This window comes from Cetorhinus maximus, chromosome 24 (assembly GCF_964194155.1).
Source record: "Cetorhinus maximus chromosome 24, sCetMax3.hap1.1, whole genome shotgun sequence".
NCBI classification, from domain to species: Eukaryota; Metazoa; Chordata; class Chondrichthyes; order Lamniformes; family Cetorhinidae; genus Cetorhinus; species Cetorhinus maximus.
The window spans coordinates 13487418-13507040 of record NC_135902.1 but is presented as its reverse complement, the minus strand read 5'-3'; the positions used below and the strand labels follow the sequence as shown (position 1 = coordinate 13507040).

The 19623-nt window shown below is 45.0% G+C and overlaps 1 protein-coding gene across 1 annotated transcript in view; it reads left to right on the top strand.

Annotated features, from left to right (window-relative positions):
- Positions 1-16577, top strand: part of hs3st3l (heparan sulfate (glucosamine) 3-O-sulfotransferase 3-like) — a 139735-nt gene extending 123158 nt beyond the window's left edge. The window contains exon 2 of the mRNA XM_078570752.1: positions 15059-16577. Coding sequence (XP_078426878.1) covers positions 15059-15677 — 619 coding nt within the window. The 3' untranslated portion in view covers positions 15678-16577. The remainder of the gene's footprint in view (positions 1-15058) is intronic.
- The last annotated feature ends 3046 nt before the right edge of the window (positions 16578-19623 follow it).

Below are 19623 nucleotides of genomic sequence, written 5' to 3'. Positions count from 1 at the left end.
TTATATTGTTGGAACACGGTGGTACTTAATAACGGATAACTTGAAGATCCCTAAGAAGTGCGAGGGTGTTAAATCAAATCCCTCTTAAGCCTCAATAGGTTATCTTGAGTGTGCTAAACTCCCATTCATTTCACAGTATGATGCCTGCCACATGCCTCCCTAATTAAACACTAATTACTGTTTTCAATTGTATTAGATCACTAGAACAGATTATTAAACAGTTTTCTCAAGAGTACTTAATAACCAATTAAAACTTACAAGCCTGTGGGAAAGTAATTAATGAACTCAAACCTCCCATTGTTTTCAATGGTGAAGGATTAATAAACATGCCTGTTATTGTGAATATTTAACTCTGAGATTTCAGTGTTGTCTCCTTGTTTTTCCTCCTCACACTGAAGTCTGCCAAAGTCCCCATCCTTTGGGGACTGTAATTAAGATGCTCTACACTAATTGGAAACTATTTTACCACTAATCGATTTCCTACTATCCTTTTATACATTGAATAATTCTCAGGGAAGTCTTTCTTTGGGTGTTTGGAACCTCTTAGGAGCACAATTCAACCTACTCTCTGGATTTTTTTTTGATATACAGACAGACAACCAAGGCCACATCTCAATAAACTGCGGGGTAGAGTAGGGTGGGGAAGATAATGAAGTAAATCAAGAAGTGATACCTGGCTTGAGGTTTAAACCCAGATGGTAGGAGAAGAGGAACACTGAATAGTAAGGAATGCCATAGTTGAATTAGACCATGAGGTGATGGGGATGCTGAATCTTTATTCCAATGCGGTCCTGAGGCAGAGAAGATGGAAAGTGTGTAGAGCAGCACTTGAGCTTAAGGGAAGCAGAAGAGGAAAATTCAATGGAGCAATGGTCAATTTATAAGTCAAATTTGAGTTGGTCCTGTCAATGATGCAATGTAGACTAGAAAATGGTTGCTTTGATGGAAAAAGATCCAACTCCAAAAAGATTACAAATACGTTCCTGTCAGAAATTACAGTTGAATCATTCCAGGACTGAATCTCCAATGTAAATATGGATTTAAACAACAGTTAGGGACACATCCCCCTCCCCTCCTTTTCTCTGATGCCATGAAGAATAGATGTAGGTTGGGTGTGATGGATGTGTTCTATAGACAAACTGTTAAGGTATCAAGCACTAGGCCATACAGCCTAATGTGCAGCTGTATGAACAATAATAGCTAGGGCCATAGTATTACATAGAGGAATTTAAAAACAACTCCATGTTGAAAAGTTTGACATTTCGTTCAAACCAAAAAAGTTATTTCCAATGTTTATTATGTGCCCAATTGACTGATTTGATACATATTTCCAGGATTTTTTGGTTTCCTTTAACTCCAACCCTCAACCATTAGCCTCTTGTGCTTAGGAATTCTCATTACAAATTCATCCATCACATCAAATGGTTTTCAAATTGCCCATTGACCTTGCCCCTCCTTAGCTCTGTAATCCCTTCCAGCCCCACAACCCTTTAAGTTATTCTGGCCTTTGGTGAGATGATGATGGTAATCATTCCACCATTGGTGGCCGTGTCTTCAGCTGTCTGGGCCCTAGATGTTGGAATTCCCTCCCTGAGCCCCTTCACGTTTCTACCTCTCCTTCATCCTTTAAGACACTCCTTAAAACCTCCTCATTTGGCCATTTGCCCTAATATCGCCGCATGCGGTTCAGTGTTAAATTGTGCTTTACAACATTCTTGTGAAGTGCCAATTGGGATGTTTTGCCATGTTAAAGGCGCTATATAAACCCAAGATGTTGTCATACTCTCTACTTTCTCTACTTTCCACCTCACTCTACTTTCAAAAACTCCCTCAACAAACTTGCAGAGACTTAACTCCCCTCGCCCCCCTCCTTCAATATTACACAAACGGAGCATGTGCAGGGCCAAATTTCATCCCTAACATAACAGTGAAAGGCCTAGGCCAGTTGCCCAGAACTGGAATCAAATCCGAAAGTCATTATGCCTGTTGTTAATCTTCCTTGGCCCAATAGGATGCTCAAAACCTGGTGAGACCTGGGCTGACTGGAGGAGTTCAACAAATGAATAAATATTTTTGTTCCACAATTGACAAAGCTCGACTTTATCATGGAGATTCAGCCAAGCACAAACAAAACTGAGCAGGGAAAGATAGTACCAGAAGGTTGGCCTTGCGCATTTTCATCGATTATTGCATTTAGTTCTCTCGGGCACCTCATTCTCATTTACGTATAATTAAAGTGTTGACTTTGCGTAGAAGGAACAACTAGAATCTAACCCTCCAGTGGTTTTTAGCAGAAAATTCAGCATTCGGGCTATTGCCAGTTGCAACAGAGCAAAACATAAACCCATGTGAATTTAGAGTGGCTGTGCTACTAACAGTAAGTTAACAGAACTCCCCAAACATTTCACTGTAATATATATATAAACAGCTTCTGTTCTAGAATTGTGTTTCAAAGAGGTAGTAACCAGTTTAAAATAAATTGGTTAAGACTATTTAAATATTGGACAGAGTTTCAAATGAATGAGTTGTGAGTTTATTGACGATTCATATCAGTTTCCCTATAACCCATTTCACACTCCATTTCCCTGACTCCAGCCTCTCGTACTTCTCCCTCTCTGGTATTGGCTATGCATTCAGCCACCTAGGCAGCGCTTTAGGAGCATAGGAACAGCAGTAGATCATTTACCTCCTCAACCCTCCTCCACTATTCGATTAGATCATGGCTTATCTGAACCTTTATCTGCCTTTGATCCATATTCCTTGATGCCCTTCTCTAACAAAGGTCTATCAATCTCAGTTTCAAGTGCCCGTTAGGCACTTAACTGACCAGCTTTGGGCCTTCCCTTGGGATTTAGGACCCCGGGAGTGAAAACCTCAGCCCCGGAGAACTGCTGGTGAGTCAGAGGCGGGCAGCTCTCCATTGCCGGCGTTATCACTGAGATTGGTGGCGGCTGCCAGCAATGCCCCAAGGGCCTCAGCAGGGATCATCGCTGGATCCCTGGATACAGGTGAGTGGGGCGGGATGGAGGGAGTCACTGGAGGAAGGGCTGTCAACATCCTACCCACTTCCCGATGGCGGGTTCCTCAAATGGGGAGCTGAGCACCTCCAAATGAGGGCTCCATCCTCCCCACCTTCCCCTTCCCCCTTCCCCTTCCCCTTCCCCTGCACCCGTCCCCCACACCCTCCTTCTCACCACCGCCAAAACGAAGCCGCAGGCAAACCTGACCGAGTTTGTTGGGTAGCCTTTGAGAGGCATAGGTAAGCCATGCCATCCCCACTTAAACCCTGAGCCACTGTTAAATTCCAATGGGCTCAGTGATAATTGGTGCCAAGTGGCTCATTAATGAGCCCAATTGACATCCTGCCGCAAATGGGCGAGTTGGGGACATCAGCTCCTTCCCATCCCCAAGTTAATCACAGGAGATTTTCCCACCCCTGCCAGATTGACATGCAGCCTCCTGTATGATTTAGTGTGCCATGTTTCCCACCATAACAGGCTGGACTAAATTCTGTCCAACATTTCAAATCGGTGACCCATTGTCAGACCTTCCCCATGAAACCCTTTTAGCATTTTAAATACCTCGATCAGGTCACTCCTAAACCACCTAAATTTGAGAAAGGGCAAGCTGAGTTTATAGGAACATAGGACCTAGGAACAGAAGTGGGCCATTCAGCCCTTCAAGCTTGCTCCACCATTCAATAAGATCATGGCTGATCTGGTTGTGACCTCAATTCCACTTTACCATCAGCCCCCCAAAACCCTTGTCTATCAAAAAACCTGTCTAACTCTGCTTTGAATAAATTCAATGACCCAGCCTCCACTGCTTCCTGGGGAAGAGAATTCCACATATGACCCTTTGAGAGAAAAAAAATTCTCCTCATCCCCATCTTAAATGGTTGACCTCTTATTCTTAAACTATGTTCCCTAGTTCTAGTCTCTCCCACCAGTGGAAACATCTTCCCAGTATCTACCCTATCAAATCCCCTCAGGATCTTATATGTTTCAATAAGACCACCTCTCATTCTTCTAAACTCCAATGGGTATAGGCCCCACCTGTTCAACAAATCACAAGATAAGATCACACGGAGTTAGGGGTAATATATTAGCTTGGATAGAGGATTGGCTAACCAACAGAAAGCAGAGAGTCAGGATAAATGGGTCCTTTTCTGGATGGCAAGCTGTAACTAGTGGGGTGCCAAAGGGTTCGGTCCTTGGGCCCCAACTATTTACAATCTATATTAATGACTTGGATTCAGGGATAGAAGGTATGATAGCTAAATTTGCAGATGACACTAAAATAGGTGGGAAAGTAAGTTGCAATGAAGAAATAAGAAATTTACAAATGGATATGGACAGGTTAGGTGAATGGGCCAAAATTTGGCAGATGGAGTTTAACGTGGATAAGTGTGAGGTTACCCATTTTGGTCGGAAGAATAAAAAGGCAACTTATTATTTAAATGGAGAGAAACTTCAGAACACTTCAGTACAGAGGGATCTGGGTGTCCTCGTGCATGAATCGCTGAAAGCTAGTATGCAGATACAGCAGGTAATAAGGAAGGCAAATGGAATTTTGGCATTTATTGCTAAAGGAATAGAGTATAAAAATAGGGAAGTGTTGTTGCAACTGTACAAGGCAATGGTGAGACCGCACCTGGAGTACCGTGCATGGTTTTAGTCCCCTTACTTGAGGAAGGATGTAGTTGCACTGGAGGCGGTTCAGAGGAGGTTCACTAGATTGATTCCAAAGATGTGGGGCTTGTCTTATGAGGAGAGATTGAGCAGTTTAGGCCTATACTCGCTAGAGTTTAGAAGGATGAGAGGAGGTCTAATTGAGGTATATAAGATGCTAAAGGGGATAGACAAAGTAGACGTGGAGCGGATGTTTCCCCTTGTGGGGCATTCTACAATGACAGGCCATAGTTTTAGGCTAAGGGGTGGTAGATTTAAATCAGAGATGAGGAGGAATGACTTTTCTCAAAGGGTCGTGAATCTGTGGAATTCACTACCTCAGAGTGCAGTGGATGCTGGGACGCTGAATAAATTTGAGGAGGAGATAGATAGATTTTTAATTAGTAACGGGTTGAAAGGTTATGGGGAGAGGGCGGGAAATTGGAGTTGAGGCCGAAATGAGATCAGCCATGATCGTAATGAATGGCAGGGCAGGCTTGAGGGGCTGAATTGCCTACTCCTGCTCCTAGTTCTTATGTTCTTTCTTCAAAATAAGCTCTTCATCGCAGTAATGAGTCGAGTGAGCCTTCTTATGCCACCTAATCTTATAATTTAAACCTCTAAGCCCCAGTCTTATCCTGGATTAATTTGTACACTGCCCCTCCCAAAGCCAATATATCCTTTTTGAGGTGCAGTATCAATATTCCAAATGCAGTCTAACCAAAGCTGAGCCCTACAACTGAGCCATAATTTCCCCTTTGTAATCCCCTTCCCCTGAGGTAAAGGGCTCCTTTAAGTTGCACCTTAAAACCTAAGCACTCTTGCTGAGCATTTGGTCACCTGTCCTATCTTAGGTGGCTCGATGGCAAATTTTGTCTGGCAACGCTACTTTGAAATATTTCGGGACGTTTTATTACATTGAAAGTTGTTAATGTGATAAGGCAGCGTAAAGGCACATACTTCTGTCCTTGCAATGCTTGGATCACAGTTGCAGCTGTCATAGCTGCTCCAAACGCACGCGATGAAGTGTGAAACCTGAGGCATGACTGATGTATTGCAAAACCTTCGTAAATCTAACTATTGTAGGCATTTTTACGCAATGTTACAGTCTTAATTACATGAAAGAATTCTGCTGGAATAAGTTACTTATCAAGGTAGTTTTATGAATAGCAAAATGGGTTAACAATATCATAGAGATAATCTTTAAATATTAATATTAATTGAGCTATTGCATTATTTGGTGAGGTAATCATTTTTCCTTTGTTTAACCGTAGGCATTCTCAGGCAAATAAAATGAATCTGCAGCTGTCTTAGCAAACAAATTAGAGGAGCTCTGAAACTGCTCCCGCAGCCCTCTGAAAGGCGAAATATTGCCAGCTAGCGTTTTCACATTCTAAGTGCACCCTCATAGTGACCAAAACTCGCCCAGATCAAAAATTCATGTGAATGTACTCTCCCACAGGCCAGGAAAATGCTTGTGTGGTCATTAAACCTCTTTCAGATTTTTTAAAAACAGGGCCATTTCATTCCATGGCTTTTGAGTGCATGACTAATTGGGAGTCTATTGATAATTACAATGAAGTCAATCAGCGAGAGTACCCCTGTCAAGCCTGTGGAGAGATAAGAGGCTGTTCAGTGAAGGCTAAAAGGCTACATTACGAAAAGAGCAACATCAAAATGAACATTCCCTGACCACAAACCTCCCTTTCATCTGAGAAATATTCTGTAATGTGAATGTTACAGGAAATTGATTTTTTTTCTGCCTTTACACTGGGTTTCTAAGTAGCATTAACCCTTTACACTGACACCTCAGTAAATGGCATTAACCCTTTGCCCTTGAAGCGAATGAAGCCACAGAGCGAGACTATTCTCCGCAGGGACTCTCTCTGGGTGAATGTAGACTGTAACTCCAATTTTGGTGCTAAGTGAAACTACCCCATAGTAATACCTCCGTTGTAGTATAAATGCAAATCGCACCCCCCACCCCACCCCGCTCTTAAAATTCTCTGAACTACCTGTATCTGACGACAAGTTGACTGGTTTGAGGATTGCTGTTCCAGCCAGACCATGGAGGATGGGCTTGCGAGCAGAGGTCGAACAGTTACTGGCGTGAAACCTCCTCTTTTTCTTCAACCAATAAATCACAAAAAAGCCTGGAAACAAAAAACCTTCATTGGGGAAGACTCCGAGCAGAAGCTCAAAGTCAAGGTTCTAGTCTTTGAATAACTTTGCATTCACAGCCTCACACACGCACAGTTGCTGCCTTAGTGTGATGGTAACAGCTGTTTCAATTTTACTACTATACGCCAAGTCCGACCTTAAGTGCAAATCCCCATGTACCGTCGCATTGTGGAACCACTAAATACATATTTATTTATATAACTTACTGGATTTCTGACAGACTGAGGGGAATTTAAAAGCTTTTAAAATCTACTTTAGAAAATGTCAAGGGCCCAGGATTCCAGTCAGTGTATAAATTTATTCATTCTCAGATGTGGGCGTCACTAGGAAGGCCAGCATTTGTTGCCCATCCCTAATTGCCCTTGAGAAGGTGGCGGTGAACCGCCGCCTTGAACCGCTGCAGCCCATGTGGTGTAGGTCCACCCACAGTGGTGATGGGTAGGGAGTTCCAAGAGTTTGGCCCAGAGATGTTTGGCTCCATCTTTTCTGTAATTTATATCCCTGTTCACATTTTTGCTCCATTTTCTGCTTTAGAGGTAATATTTTGATGAGGGAATCGATGGTCATGGTCATCTCCATTCTTCCCCACCCCCTCCACTCCTTTCAAAGCAAAGGTTCTGCCTGTGTCCTATTCCACTGTATATAACAAACAGTTATTTTGCTTTTTAACCTTGCAACACAAGAAATTTTGACATTTTCTCCATCAGTCAATAGTTGTTTTCCCCTGCAAAGTGGACTGGGAAATCACCCGAGTTAAATCCAAAACAATTTAAGTATCTGGCCTTTTCTCATCACCTCACAATGAGTTCTAACACAAATATTATTTCATATACGTAGAATTCAGAATCAACAAACTGAAGATTTACTACACATTGCCGAGCTTTGGGATGTCGGAGAATTTGCCTGGTTGCCCATCTCATTTTCCATCCTCTTTATTTGGCTTCCCACTTCCTCCCAGCCCATCCCTCTCCAGTTGAATGTTGGCCTCCACTGTGTGGGCTTGGGAGGGCTGTTATCTCCAATATTACTTCGCTGGTGGATAAATGCTGACTCAGAACACCAATTGTTCAGCCTGACTGCCCATTTCACTCCAACTGAAGGGCTGATTTTTAACTGGGGCCAGGAGTCGTAGGGGGCAGGACCTAAGGTTGGGTGATAAACTATCTGAACCTCTGCAACATGAGGCTCTTGGCAGATTTTAACTCCTGCACTGGCCTCTCTCCAGAGGGATGTAGCTTCTGTCCAGCGGACAGGACCTGAATGTCCAACATCTGGGTGCCACTGCTGAGGACCTGGAATGGTCCCTGGGAATCATGTTGAGGGGTGGAGGGGTGGGGTGAGGGAGGGGTGGGGGGGTGGTGGAAGGTGGGGGGTGCCTGAGACGGCTTTGTGGATGGGGTTAGGGAGAAAACCCTCGGGCTGGTCAGAAGAAGCTTAAGTTTTCTCTGTGGCACCCGCAGAAAGAAAGATATAAAACCATTTAACTTTTACTCTGCTGCCCCCGGCTACTTGTCCCAATAAGCTGGCCAGACGGGGAAATCCCAAGGACTTACTCCTCTCACACTCGTGCCTTCCCCTGCCTGAGGACCTCCATTTAAAATGGCAGCAGGGGGTGTGCCTGTCTTGCCTGCTTGGGTGGTTGGCACCTAGATTGATGTGTGTAAATCCCAAGCATTTCAACTGCCCACTTTTTCCACTGGGTAGGCAGGGTTAAGAAGTGTCTGCCCCACTCTACTTACTATCTACCCCCTGCTGGGCCTGGGTCCCCTCAAACTGTCTGACTGCTCATTTTCCTCCCTGCCAAAATTATCATTTTGTGCCCTGTAAAACAACCTTCCAAGGAAAAAAAATATAAAGCCCATCTCTCCCTTTGAGTCTCTGTTGTTTTGCACAGAACTGTGCAATACCCACAATCGGTTTTAATGTTTCAGACATGCTGGTTCTCCAGAGAATCAGAGGGTGTAGACCGTGAAATAAGATCCTGACCTTTGAACTGAGGGTCATTTTGCATCTGTGCGCTGTGTGGTTGGAACAGCCCGGGTGGCGATCTTTTAAAAAGACCCCCTCGTTTGCTCTGTGATCAGGGCCTGTAACTTGTACACATGAAAAGTGCTTGAGGCAGTGGAGTGGATTCAAAGGATGGTAGCAGATTGCTGAATAATGCAGAGGCTAAGGGACCACAGTGTATTGGCACTGAGGAAAAGAAAATTAAGGGAATTCACCATCCAAGGAGGGAATCAATTGACTTCTTGTGCAAAGGCACTTTGAGCACAAGCAAATGAAAGCTTAAGGGGTGAGATGTACCTGTAATGCTTCACTCCCCACCCTAGATTGACATCTAACAGATTCAGACCTTGGACATTTGCATAAGTGTTTCCGTGTAAGTAGGAGATTGATTCGACATTGATAACTTGCCATTGCTCGTAGGTTGGCGTTTAATATTCCTCAGACATACTACACTGAGCATCTGGTTAATAAAAATATTGGCTGTATCTTCTTTAACTTATTCCAACCATATGCTGTGTGTGGGTGGAAGTGCAATATATTAGAGCTCAGGGGATAGAAATGTGTTTGGACCTAGACTTAGTGCTCTGCAACTAGCACAAGCCTGAACTGACAGGTCTGAAGATCAATAGAGATTGGTCCTTGAGCTCCACGCTTGACACGAGTTGTACCTCCACAGGATGAAGGCTTCAATTTTGAGCCGCATCCACTAATAGCTCTTTCACATGTCCCAGCAGGTGGGGTGGGGTTGGAGGAAATAGGGACAGGGGGCAAGCACTACTCCTGGGGAATCAGGGTGCCCAGTCCTGCGCCTTCATTTCCACAGGATCAGTTTTTATTATTAAAGTTTCTCACAACTTACCTTTGCTGACAATGGCAATTAGAATAGTTCCCAAGTGGGATGCTCAAAATGCGTCGGGCCCCTTGTTTGCAGATTCAAAGGGCCTGTTTTAGGGGTCCACCTGATAGGGTTTCATAACGGTCCCGAAAGGTTTAGCAGTGGGACCTGCACCTGTGGGGATTGGGCCCAGGCCATCTCGCTGCTAAATTGGAATGAACTGCACCTGTTTTACTCCCAAGAAATGAGTTACCCGCACACCAAATTCTACCCCAGGCCGTGTAACCTGCTGCTGGTGGAGCACGAGTGCCACCCTTTCACCAACCCCCAACCCCCTCAACAACTCCACAAAGCAGAGGCACTCCAGTCCTATTTGTGTTCATAATTTTTATGCCCTGCGTTTGGATGGGTGGTTGTCAGCACTTTTGCCTCACGGGTGGATAAACCCTGAATCAGATAGGGATGAATGGATTTGATCTTTACACCTGACCACTGGGTCTCTGTGGTAGACAGTAGCTGGCCCACAAAGACAGAAAAGCTTGGGCATCTCGATGGTCAGGAGGGACTCCACGAGTAAGTGCTGATGTACAAAGAGATACAGCAACAGAAGTGGGCCATTCAGCCTCTAGTGCCTGCTTTCCCATTCCATTAGATGATGGCTGATCTGCACCTCTACTCCATTAGCCTGCCTCACTCTAACTCCCACCACCAATCGGAAAAGTGTCAGGAACAGTTGCGCATGCTCACTTACAGCTACCAGCACATGCACAACTGCTCCTGATGCCTTTCTGATCAGCAGCAGGAGTTTGGATCTATCTAAGGCCATGTAGTCTCACACTGCATTGGAATCTGCAATGGAAGCATTTCCCATGGGAATTCCGATGTTGACATTCAATACTAAAATGTTTGTATGTTACCAGTAATAACGGCAAGTGGCATTATCATGGGAATTCCACTGTAGCTTTTCAGGGTAGCAGTGGAACACATAGAAAAACATGATTTGCCGCCACCAATTCATCCCAGACCGATGGGATTGCAATCTCAATTAGATTTTATGGCCTGAATTTTTCGGAGGTCTTGGCGCACACTAGCCTGGGAGTGGACAGGAAATGGGCCACTGGCCCCCTCGGCCCCTGACTGTAATTTCACGCTGGCTGGCCAATTAACGGGCAGCCAGCATGAAATGTGCAGTGAAAAGCTCAGCGCTGCCGGGGTGGGGGACGGGAAGAAGGCAGGCACCGATGTAACCAAGGGTGCGAGTGAGCACTTTGGGAGAGTGCTCTGAAGGCAGACAGCTGCCCTAAGGAGCTGCAGACCTCCACAGACTGAAGGACATGACAAAAATGCTGCAAGATATGTCCATGCAGCACAACCAAGCACCTGAAAGCACCTCATTAAAAAAAACAGCCCCACAGATATCTCTTTGTATTTTATTTCCCCACAGAGATTTCATCCCGCCCTGGGTCGAGGTTTGAGCAAAAATGTGAACGCCGCCTGGGAGAATCGCCCGTCCGCCAGCCGTAAATGTGGACGAGCCACGTGAAATCGCTGCTGTTTGTGCCATTAATGGGCTTAATAACCCACTTAATTGTCGGCGGGAGCGCTTCTGACTGCCACCCACGCCCGCCGAGCGAAATATCACGAGAGTGCGCGATGACGTTGGGGTGTTCGCCTGACATCATCTCGCGCTAATTCACGTCTCTTGGGGTCGGGAGTGTGCCCGCCTGCTTGGGGGGAATGTAAAATTCTGGCCTGTGTGATTGTTGCATCCTTAGGCTAAATACAGTGTGTTCAGGCTTTGTGCAGGGAGTTTGTGCTCAGCCCAAGTAGCTCAATTGGTAGATTCCAGGACTCATAATCCCAGGGTCATCATTTTGAGTCCCGTGTTGGCTAATTATTTTTTCTTAAATTTTTTTGTCAAAATGCCTTTTGATTGATTGTTACTTAGAATTGTCCTTAAATTAAATACTACAAACAATTTTCTACATTGGAAGTTGAGAATCTCATTTGCTGAAATGTCCTGATTATACATCACCATTTACTGAATTATCAGAGGTATGACCTGAATATTTCGGATGGCTGGTTTCCCTTCCCCACCAACTCTGACTGCCCCACAGCCACTTCATGCTCGAATGAGCGTCAGTTGGCTGCAGGTGGGACTTCTGACCCTCACTTGGGACAAAGTCCTGCCGAAGCTCTCTAGTCTCTGCAGTGACAATAACTGCAGTGGACAGAAGAGGAAGTGCTTCAACATGCCAGAGCCTAAGTCCTGGGACTGGATGACAAGGTAAGTTTTGGGCGTCACAAGGTGAGAAGGGTAGGAAGGCCTGGGAGGGTGGAAAGTGGGCAATTGGTGTGTTGAGGGAGAGGCTGAGGGGAGGTCCAACAGCTACCGGACCTTAAAGGGGGGTGCCTGAAGTCAGAAAGGGGCTTCTGATGGAGGTGTGGCCCTCCCCACCCATGGCCTAAGCCCGTTCATTTTCCGGCTCCCCCTATGCCAGGTAAATCCTCCCGCCAGCCTAAAAATTAACCCACCTAAAAACCTGTCAGCAGGGTAGCGTGAAATTCAGGTCCACCACGAACTCTAAGAACTTGCAATTGGTTATGCTGCACAGACCTAAAAATGAACTTTATAGTTAGTCTGTGTCAAGCCAACTTGTTTGTTTTAATGCTGCCAGCTGACACTGACACTGACCTTGAGACTGCAACTGAGCATGTGCAGGAAGTGTGCCTCCCTGTCGCTGCACAAATAAACACAGCTTTTCTCTGTGTCCCTTGATACCCATACCCATGAAATATCAATCCATCTCATTCTGGCGTGGTCCAATTGTCCCATCATCCACAACATTTGTAGAGGGGCGGGTACCTGATTTCTACTGCCGTTTGTGTGCAAAAAATCGCTTTCTTCCCATCTGTTTGGTTTTTAAGTACCCATGAGTACCCCACACATCCTGATCTTGATGGGTAATAGGAAAATAATAAAAGCAAAAGGCCAACAAAACTGAAGAGGATCATGGAGTGGAATTTCCTGTGTTATTTGCACCAGAGCCAAATGTAATCAGGATGTGAAGCAAATACTCAGCGTGGAAGATTGAGCAAACCTGGCACGTGTGTTAGGCATGTAATTACGCTGCACCCAAATATCCTCACTCTTGTAAGCCCATTTATCAACCCTTCTCAGCCCATTGTAATGGTTCTACCTCTAGAGCATACGTCCCCCATATGCAAATTTCCTGTAATGATGCTGTTTCAAATGGGAGTGAAATTACGCCTAGAATTTTAGCACAGCAGAAACCAGATTGTTTCCTGCTGTTTTATTGTAATTGTTGGAGCTCCTTTTTATTATTTACCTTCACTGAGACCTGCCCTACATTTTCTGTTTCCCTGTATCTTTATAACATCGTATACACATCGCATTAAAAATTGAAAAGCTTCCACAAACATTCTATGCCTAATGTGTGTGAATGATGTCTAAAATGGCTTACTTTTCTCACTTAAGGAAGTTATGGTTGCATTCTGCTCCTTCCTCTGGCCCCGCTTGTTTACACTGATTCTTCCACTTTGATATGCTAATGTGATTAGCCGGAAATTTAGGTGTAAATTGATGTGGGCCAAATGGGTATGTGAGCAGGCAATTATAACCCCACAGGAATTTCCAGCCCAATGGGTTTAAACTTGAATGTTGCCCCATGGGAGCCACCTCTTCAATAATATGTGACTGGAATGTGCAGCCCTGTGATGCTATACTCACTAGAAGAATATTTTGATATAACTTCTTTAAATTTAAGCATACAACATTGTACGTCAAGAGCAACTTCAACTGGTTTGTGCTTTTAATGTAAAGAAATAGTCTAAGATGCTTCACAGATGAATGGATTTTTGATGTTCACTGTATGAAGTAGCCAGCAGTGAGGCAGCATTTCTAAAAGAAAGAGCTTGTGTTTCTATAGCGCCTTTCACGACCTCAGGACTCCCCAAAGAGCTTCTCAGCCAACAAGCTGCTTTTGAAACAAAAACAGAATTACCTGGAAAAACTCAGCAGGTCTGGCAGCATCGGTGGAGAAGAACTCTTTTTTTCCTTCTCCACCGATGCTGCCAGACCTGCTGAGTTTTTCCAGGTAATTCTGTTTTTGTTTTGGATTTCCAGCATCCGCAGTAGCTTTTTGTTTTTAAGCTGCTTTTGAAGTCTAGTCACTGTTGTACTGTAAGAAATGGGACAGCTAATTTATGCATAGCAAGCTCCCACAAACAACAGTGATAAATAATGGCCAGGGCGGTAGGAATAACTCCCCTGGCTCTTTAAATAGTGCCACGGGATCTTTAGTGTCCATGATATGGCCTCTGTTTAATGGCTTATCCTTGCAGCATCTCTGACAATGCAGCACTCCCTCAGTACTGGACAAGTGCGTCAGCCTGCACTATATGTTCAAGTCTATAAAGTGAGACTTGAACCCACAACTTTCTGACTCCAAGGTGAGGATGTCAATACTGAGCAACAACTGTCACCTCTTGGATTCTTGGACTGTGGTGAGGCCCATGCTCCCTATTAGAATTAGTCAAATGTTCTCCTCCACCAAAAAAATGTAGTCCCATCTGAGCAATTATTATCATTGGGTCAAATATTCCACAGAGCCATTAACTCCTTCAGAAACTGGGAGCACATTTCAGGAAATGTTGAACTTCTAGCCTGAGATTCCGTGTTCATTAACTTCACTGGAGGCACAATGACATTTTGGCTGCATGCAATGTCACAGGAAGCATTCTTAACATGTAAAAGGAGCTGACACATTCTTACCCCATCACTCCCAACTCCAGTTCAACATTAAAGGGATATCTGTTAGTCAGCTCAAAGGGTCAATTTTCTGTCAGTCCTGAAACTAATTTTTTTATTAGCTGAAAATAAAAACAGAAAATGGTGGAACCATTCAACAGGTCAGGCAGCCTCTGTGGATAGAGGAAGCTAAGGTTTCATGTCAATGACCTATTGTCAGAACCCGCAGTTTCATCGACCTAAAGCGTTAGCTCTATCTTCCACTGCCCAGATATTGCCTGATGTGCTGAGTGCCCCCAGCAATATCTGTTTCTGTTTCTGGTTTCCAGCATCCACTGGTATTTTTCAGATTTGGCTTGAGTCTTAATTGAAGTGTGGTTGTACGTAAGGTCTTGACTTCACTTACCTGGATTTGGGGAGGATTCTAGCTTTTCCACCTTATAATTGGAAGGTGTGTAAGTGGAAGACCAACTGGCAAGAAAATAGTTATCAAGCAGAGGGTTTTCATCATTTGCTTGTGACTTGAGGGGTTGATGGGCAAATAAACATTTCCCCTTTGACATATAAGGGTAACTTGTTTGTGATTCTTTGCAGGAACTTGATGCCCAAAGCACTTGATGGTCAGATTGTGATGGAGAAAACGCCCAGATACTTTGTGACAGCAGAGGCTCCAGGTCGTATTCATGCAATGTCCAAGGACACCAAACTAATAGTGGTTGTACGGGACCCAGTGACAAGAGCTATCTCGGACTACACCCAGATCATCTCGAAAGCGCCGGGTATCCCCGGCTTTGAAACTCTCACTTTCAAAAACAGGACTACGGGCCTGATAGATGCGTCGTGGAGCCCAATATGGATTGGGATCTATGCTCAGCACTTGGAGAACTGGCTCCAGTACTTCCCATTATCCCAGATGCACTTTGTCAGTGGGGAAAGGCTGATCAGTGATCCAGCTGGGGAGCTGGGAAAAGTCCAGGACTTCCTCGGCCTGCAGAGAATGATAACGGATGAACACTTCTTCTTCAATGAGACTAAGGGATTCCCTTGCCTGAAGAAGCCCCAGGGCAATGGCAAACCTCACTGCCTGGGCAAAACAAAAGGCAGGATCCACCCCAACATAGACCCAGGGGTGGTAGAGAAACTGCGGGAGTTCTACCGGCCTTTCAACAGCCATTTCTACCAAATGACAGGACAGAACTTTGGCTGGGAATGAAAGAGGGGTGGGAGAGGCCACCAGTGGCAAAGAACTGAAACACCGGCAGAAGAGTGGGAGATACCGATCGCGGTGCCAACAACTCCAAGTTCACACGTGATGTCGAAGATGTCGCACATGCACATCCACAGGAGCCGTGTTGGGTTTGTGCGCTCTGCATCTGCAAATTTGCAAATCTTGGAGAGACTAGGCACCTGAGCATGAAGACTGAAAGACTGCGGACATTTTCACTCAATATTTACTCAAATCTTCATCACACCTTTAAAAGGGCAATGTTCATCTTGCGAGGCAAATTGACTTTATTTTCGCTTGCATTGGTCCTGAGCAATGGTTGTTTTTATATATATATATATATATACATATATATAAATAGATATATATATCTATTAACAGCAAGGTCACAAAAGTGAATAACATCAGGGCTGAAATCCCTTTAGATTCACTGGCACTCGAAAACTCTACCACAGAAAGTTGTCATTTCTACGAAGCAATGCTTTGTCATGCTATGCCACATTGGTGATTTATCACTTTCCTTGTGTCATCACAATTACTGCTTTGTTGTAACAGCAGCATCCTGACATCATAAAAGAGCTTAACTGCTTGCATTGTTTTACTTTAATTTCCAGTAGACTTAAAACTAATTTACCTCCCCTTCCCCGTATTACTACCTGTGATATAAATGAGAAGACGACAGCGGAACACCTGTGCTCTCCCACCTGTGAGAAAAGCCTTTAATAATTTGTTTGTGCTTGGCGGTAAGAGAACCTCCTCTCCCATAGAATAAAGCCAGCATTCTATTGTTCCCTGTTGTGTATCCTTTCTCCATGCTGTATATATGTGTGGTTGTTTTCCATAAATCATTCTATTTTTCACAGCTCCAGTAAAGCCCGCATAACAGAAGTGATGCTGCTTCATTTTTTTTGTCTCATTTGAATGCTTTTCAAAACTCGCAAATAAAAAAGTTGACACACTTCCAAGGAAGGTGCCCCCTACCCCACTCCTGGCAATGTTGACATGTTCTCGAAAATCCTAATATTGGTGCCGTCCCGGGGACCCCATGAAAACATTGGTGGAGTCCTGACCCTACCCTACCACCCAAATATTGGTACAGTCCTGGGAACTAACTCCTGCAAGTATTGGTACCATCTTGGTGACCCCACCCAACACAAATAAAGGTACAGTGCCCCCCCTCCGTACGTACCCTCATGCCCCTAGCCACTGCTTGCAAACATTGGTACAGCCTTGGGGGACCCCTGTAAGTCTTGGACACATTGCTGGAAACACCTTGAAACACGATCATTGTCTTGGGTGGCATCTGTCGAGAAATCAGTCCAACGTTGTCAAAAGCCAGGACTACTGAAGTTCCAGTTTCAGGTGTACAAGGCCAGTTCAGAGCAGTAATACTCATTTCCAAGTTTTACTGTTCTTCCTAACATCCTCTAAGACTGTAGCCAGCACAAAGGAAAACAGTGTCATCACTGCAGAAAATGCATTTTATATTCGTGTACAGCAACAGAAATAATGTTAATTCATCAACAAATACAGAAATCTGATGATTTCACAGGCCTTTCAGGATCTCCTTACTTCCAGGGATGACACTTTTGAGAACACGGGCTTTTAATTAAGGTCTAACAACAAGAAGCAACTGATGGAAGTGTGATATACTGCCTGAATACAGCAATTTTGCTATTAGATATTCCCAGAGGCAGATAAAATGCCAGTTTCTGAGCCGAACTAGTGATAATAAATCACTTGTTGTAACAAATCACTTGCTTTTCATATGACGCACTCGCTAATTTAGGCATCCCCATTTTAATGTATGCAAGGAAGTTCTTCATCAGTTCAGCCTCTTAATTATCTAGCTAATGTGAACTCTTCCTGACTCCTGGGAGTTTAATCTGAATAAAACTGTCACAAGATACTTCTGGTGTTATAAAAGATATCTGTCTCCTGCTTCCACTCTGTTTATTTGCTGTGGGTCTGAGTGTAGCTTCTAAAGTCCAATCTTTGTCTTCAGGAAGCATGATAAAGAGTCATGGATTCTTCATTGGCTTCTGTACCTCTGCTCTGTTGTGTTTCCTGGTCTATGTGAGAATGGCAAGGCCTTTGTGGGTCATTGGAAAATGTCACATTGATATGGAATCCAAACCAAATCCATAACCTCACAACCTAAAAGGCCTCAATTTTTACTTCCTCTCACCGAATGGAAATCGGAGGGAGTGGGGAGCGAGTTTAAATAATTTGAGCCATTTACCCTCTCCGATTCTGCTTCCTCCCTGCTGACTTGCCGTGTTAACCTGCTGTGGTGAGCAGAAAGGAAACAGGGTCCTACTTTAAACAAAGATAAAAGCAAAAAACTGCGGATGCTGGAAATCCAAAACAAAAATAAAAATACCTGGAAAAACTCAGCAGGTCTGACAGCATCTGCGGAGAGGAACACAGTTAACATTTCGAGTCCGTGTGGCTCTTCAACAGAACTGTTGACAGTTAACTCGAAATGTTAACTGTCTTCCTCTCTGCAGATACTGACAGACCTACTGAGTTTTTCCAGGTATTTTTATTTTTGTTCCTACTTTAAACATACAGGTCTGGTCAGGCGATGCCACCAACATGTGATCCACAATTTCAATCTGAGTGGGAGATGGGAGGAATGAGGAGGGGGAATGTCAGTTTCTCTGTATGGCCAATCCTTCTGGGAACCAGATCTTAGTTGAATACTGTCAGCAACCGGATACTGGGTTCAACCTGTCGGAAACCGGATCCTGGGCCAAACGGAACCGGATCCTGAGTCAAACCTTTTGGGAACCAGATCCTGGGTCAAACCCGTCGGGAACCGGATCCTGGTCAAACCTGTCGGGAACCGGATCCTGGTCAAACCTGTCGGGAACCGGATCCTGGGCCAAACCTGTCGGGAACCAGATCCTGGGCCAAACGGAACCGGATCCTGGGTCAAATCCACTGGGAACCAGATCCTGGGTGGTTCTGAAGAAGAGTCATATGGACTTGAAACATTAACTCTGTCTTTCTCTCCACAGACGCTGTCAGACCTGCTGAGTTTTTCCAGAAATTTTTGTTTTTGGTCCTGGGTCAAACCTGCCGGGACCTGGATCCTGGGTCAAACCTGCCGGGAACTGGATCCTGGGTGAAACTTGCCGGGAACTGGATCCTGGATCAAACCTGCCGGGAACTGGATCCTGGGTGAAACTTGCCGGGAACTGGATCCTGGATCAAACCTGCCGGGAACTGGATCCTGGGTGAAACTTGCCGGGAACTGGATCCTGGATCAAACCTGTTGGGAACTGGATCCTGGATCAAAACTGTTGGGAACTGGATCCTGGGTCAAACTTGCCGGGAGCTAGATCCTGGGTAAAACCTGCTGGGAACTGGATCCTGGGTCAAACCTGTTGGGAACTGGATCCTGGGTCAAACCTGTTGGGAACTGGATCCTGGGTCAAACCTGTTGGGAACTGGACCCTGGCTGAAATGGAACCGGATCCTGGGTCAAACCTGCCGGGAACTGGATCCTGGGTCAAACCTGTTGGGAACTGGATCCTGGGTCAAACCTGCCGGGAACTGGATCCTATGTCAAACCCATCGAGAACCGGATCCTGGATCAAACAGAACTGGATCCTGGGTCAATCAGTCAGGAACCGGATCCTGGGTCAAATCTGATGGGAACCAGATCCTGGTCAGACCCACTGGGAACTGGATCCTGGGTGAAACGGAACTGGATCCAGGTTCAAATGGAACTGGATCCTGCGTCAAATGGAACTGGATCATGGGTCCAACCTTCTAGGAGCTGGATCCTGGGTCAACCCTGCCGGGACCTGGATCCTGGGTCAACCCTGCCGGGACCTGGATCCTGGGTCAACCCTGCCGGGACCTGGATCCTGGGTCAACCCTGCCGGGACCTGGATCCTGGGTCAACCCTGCCGGGACCTGGATC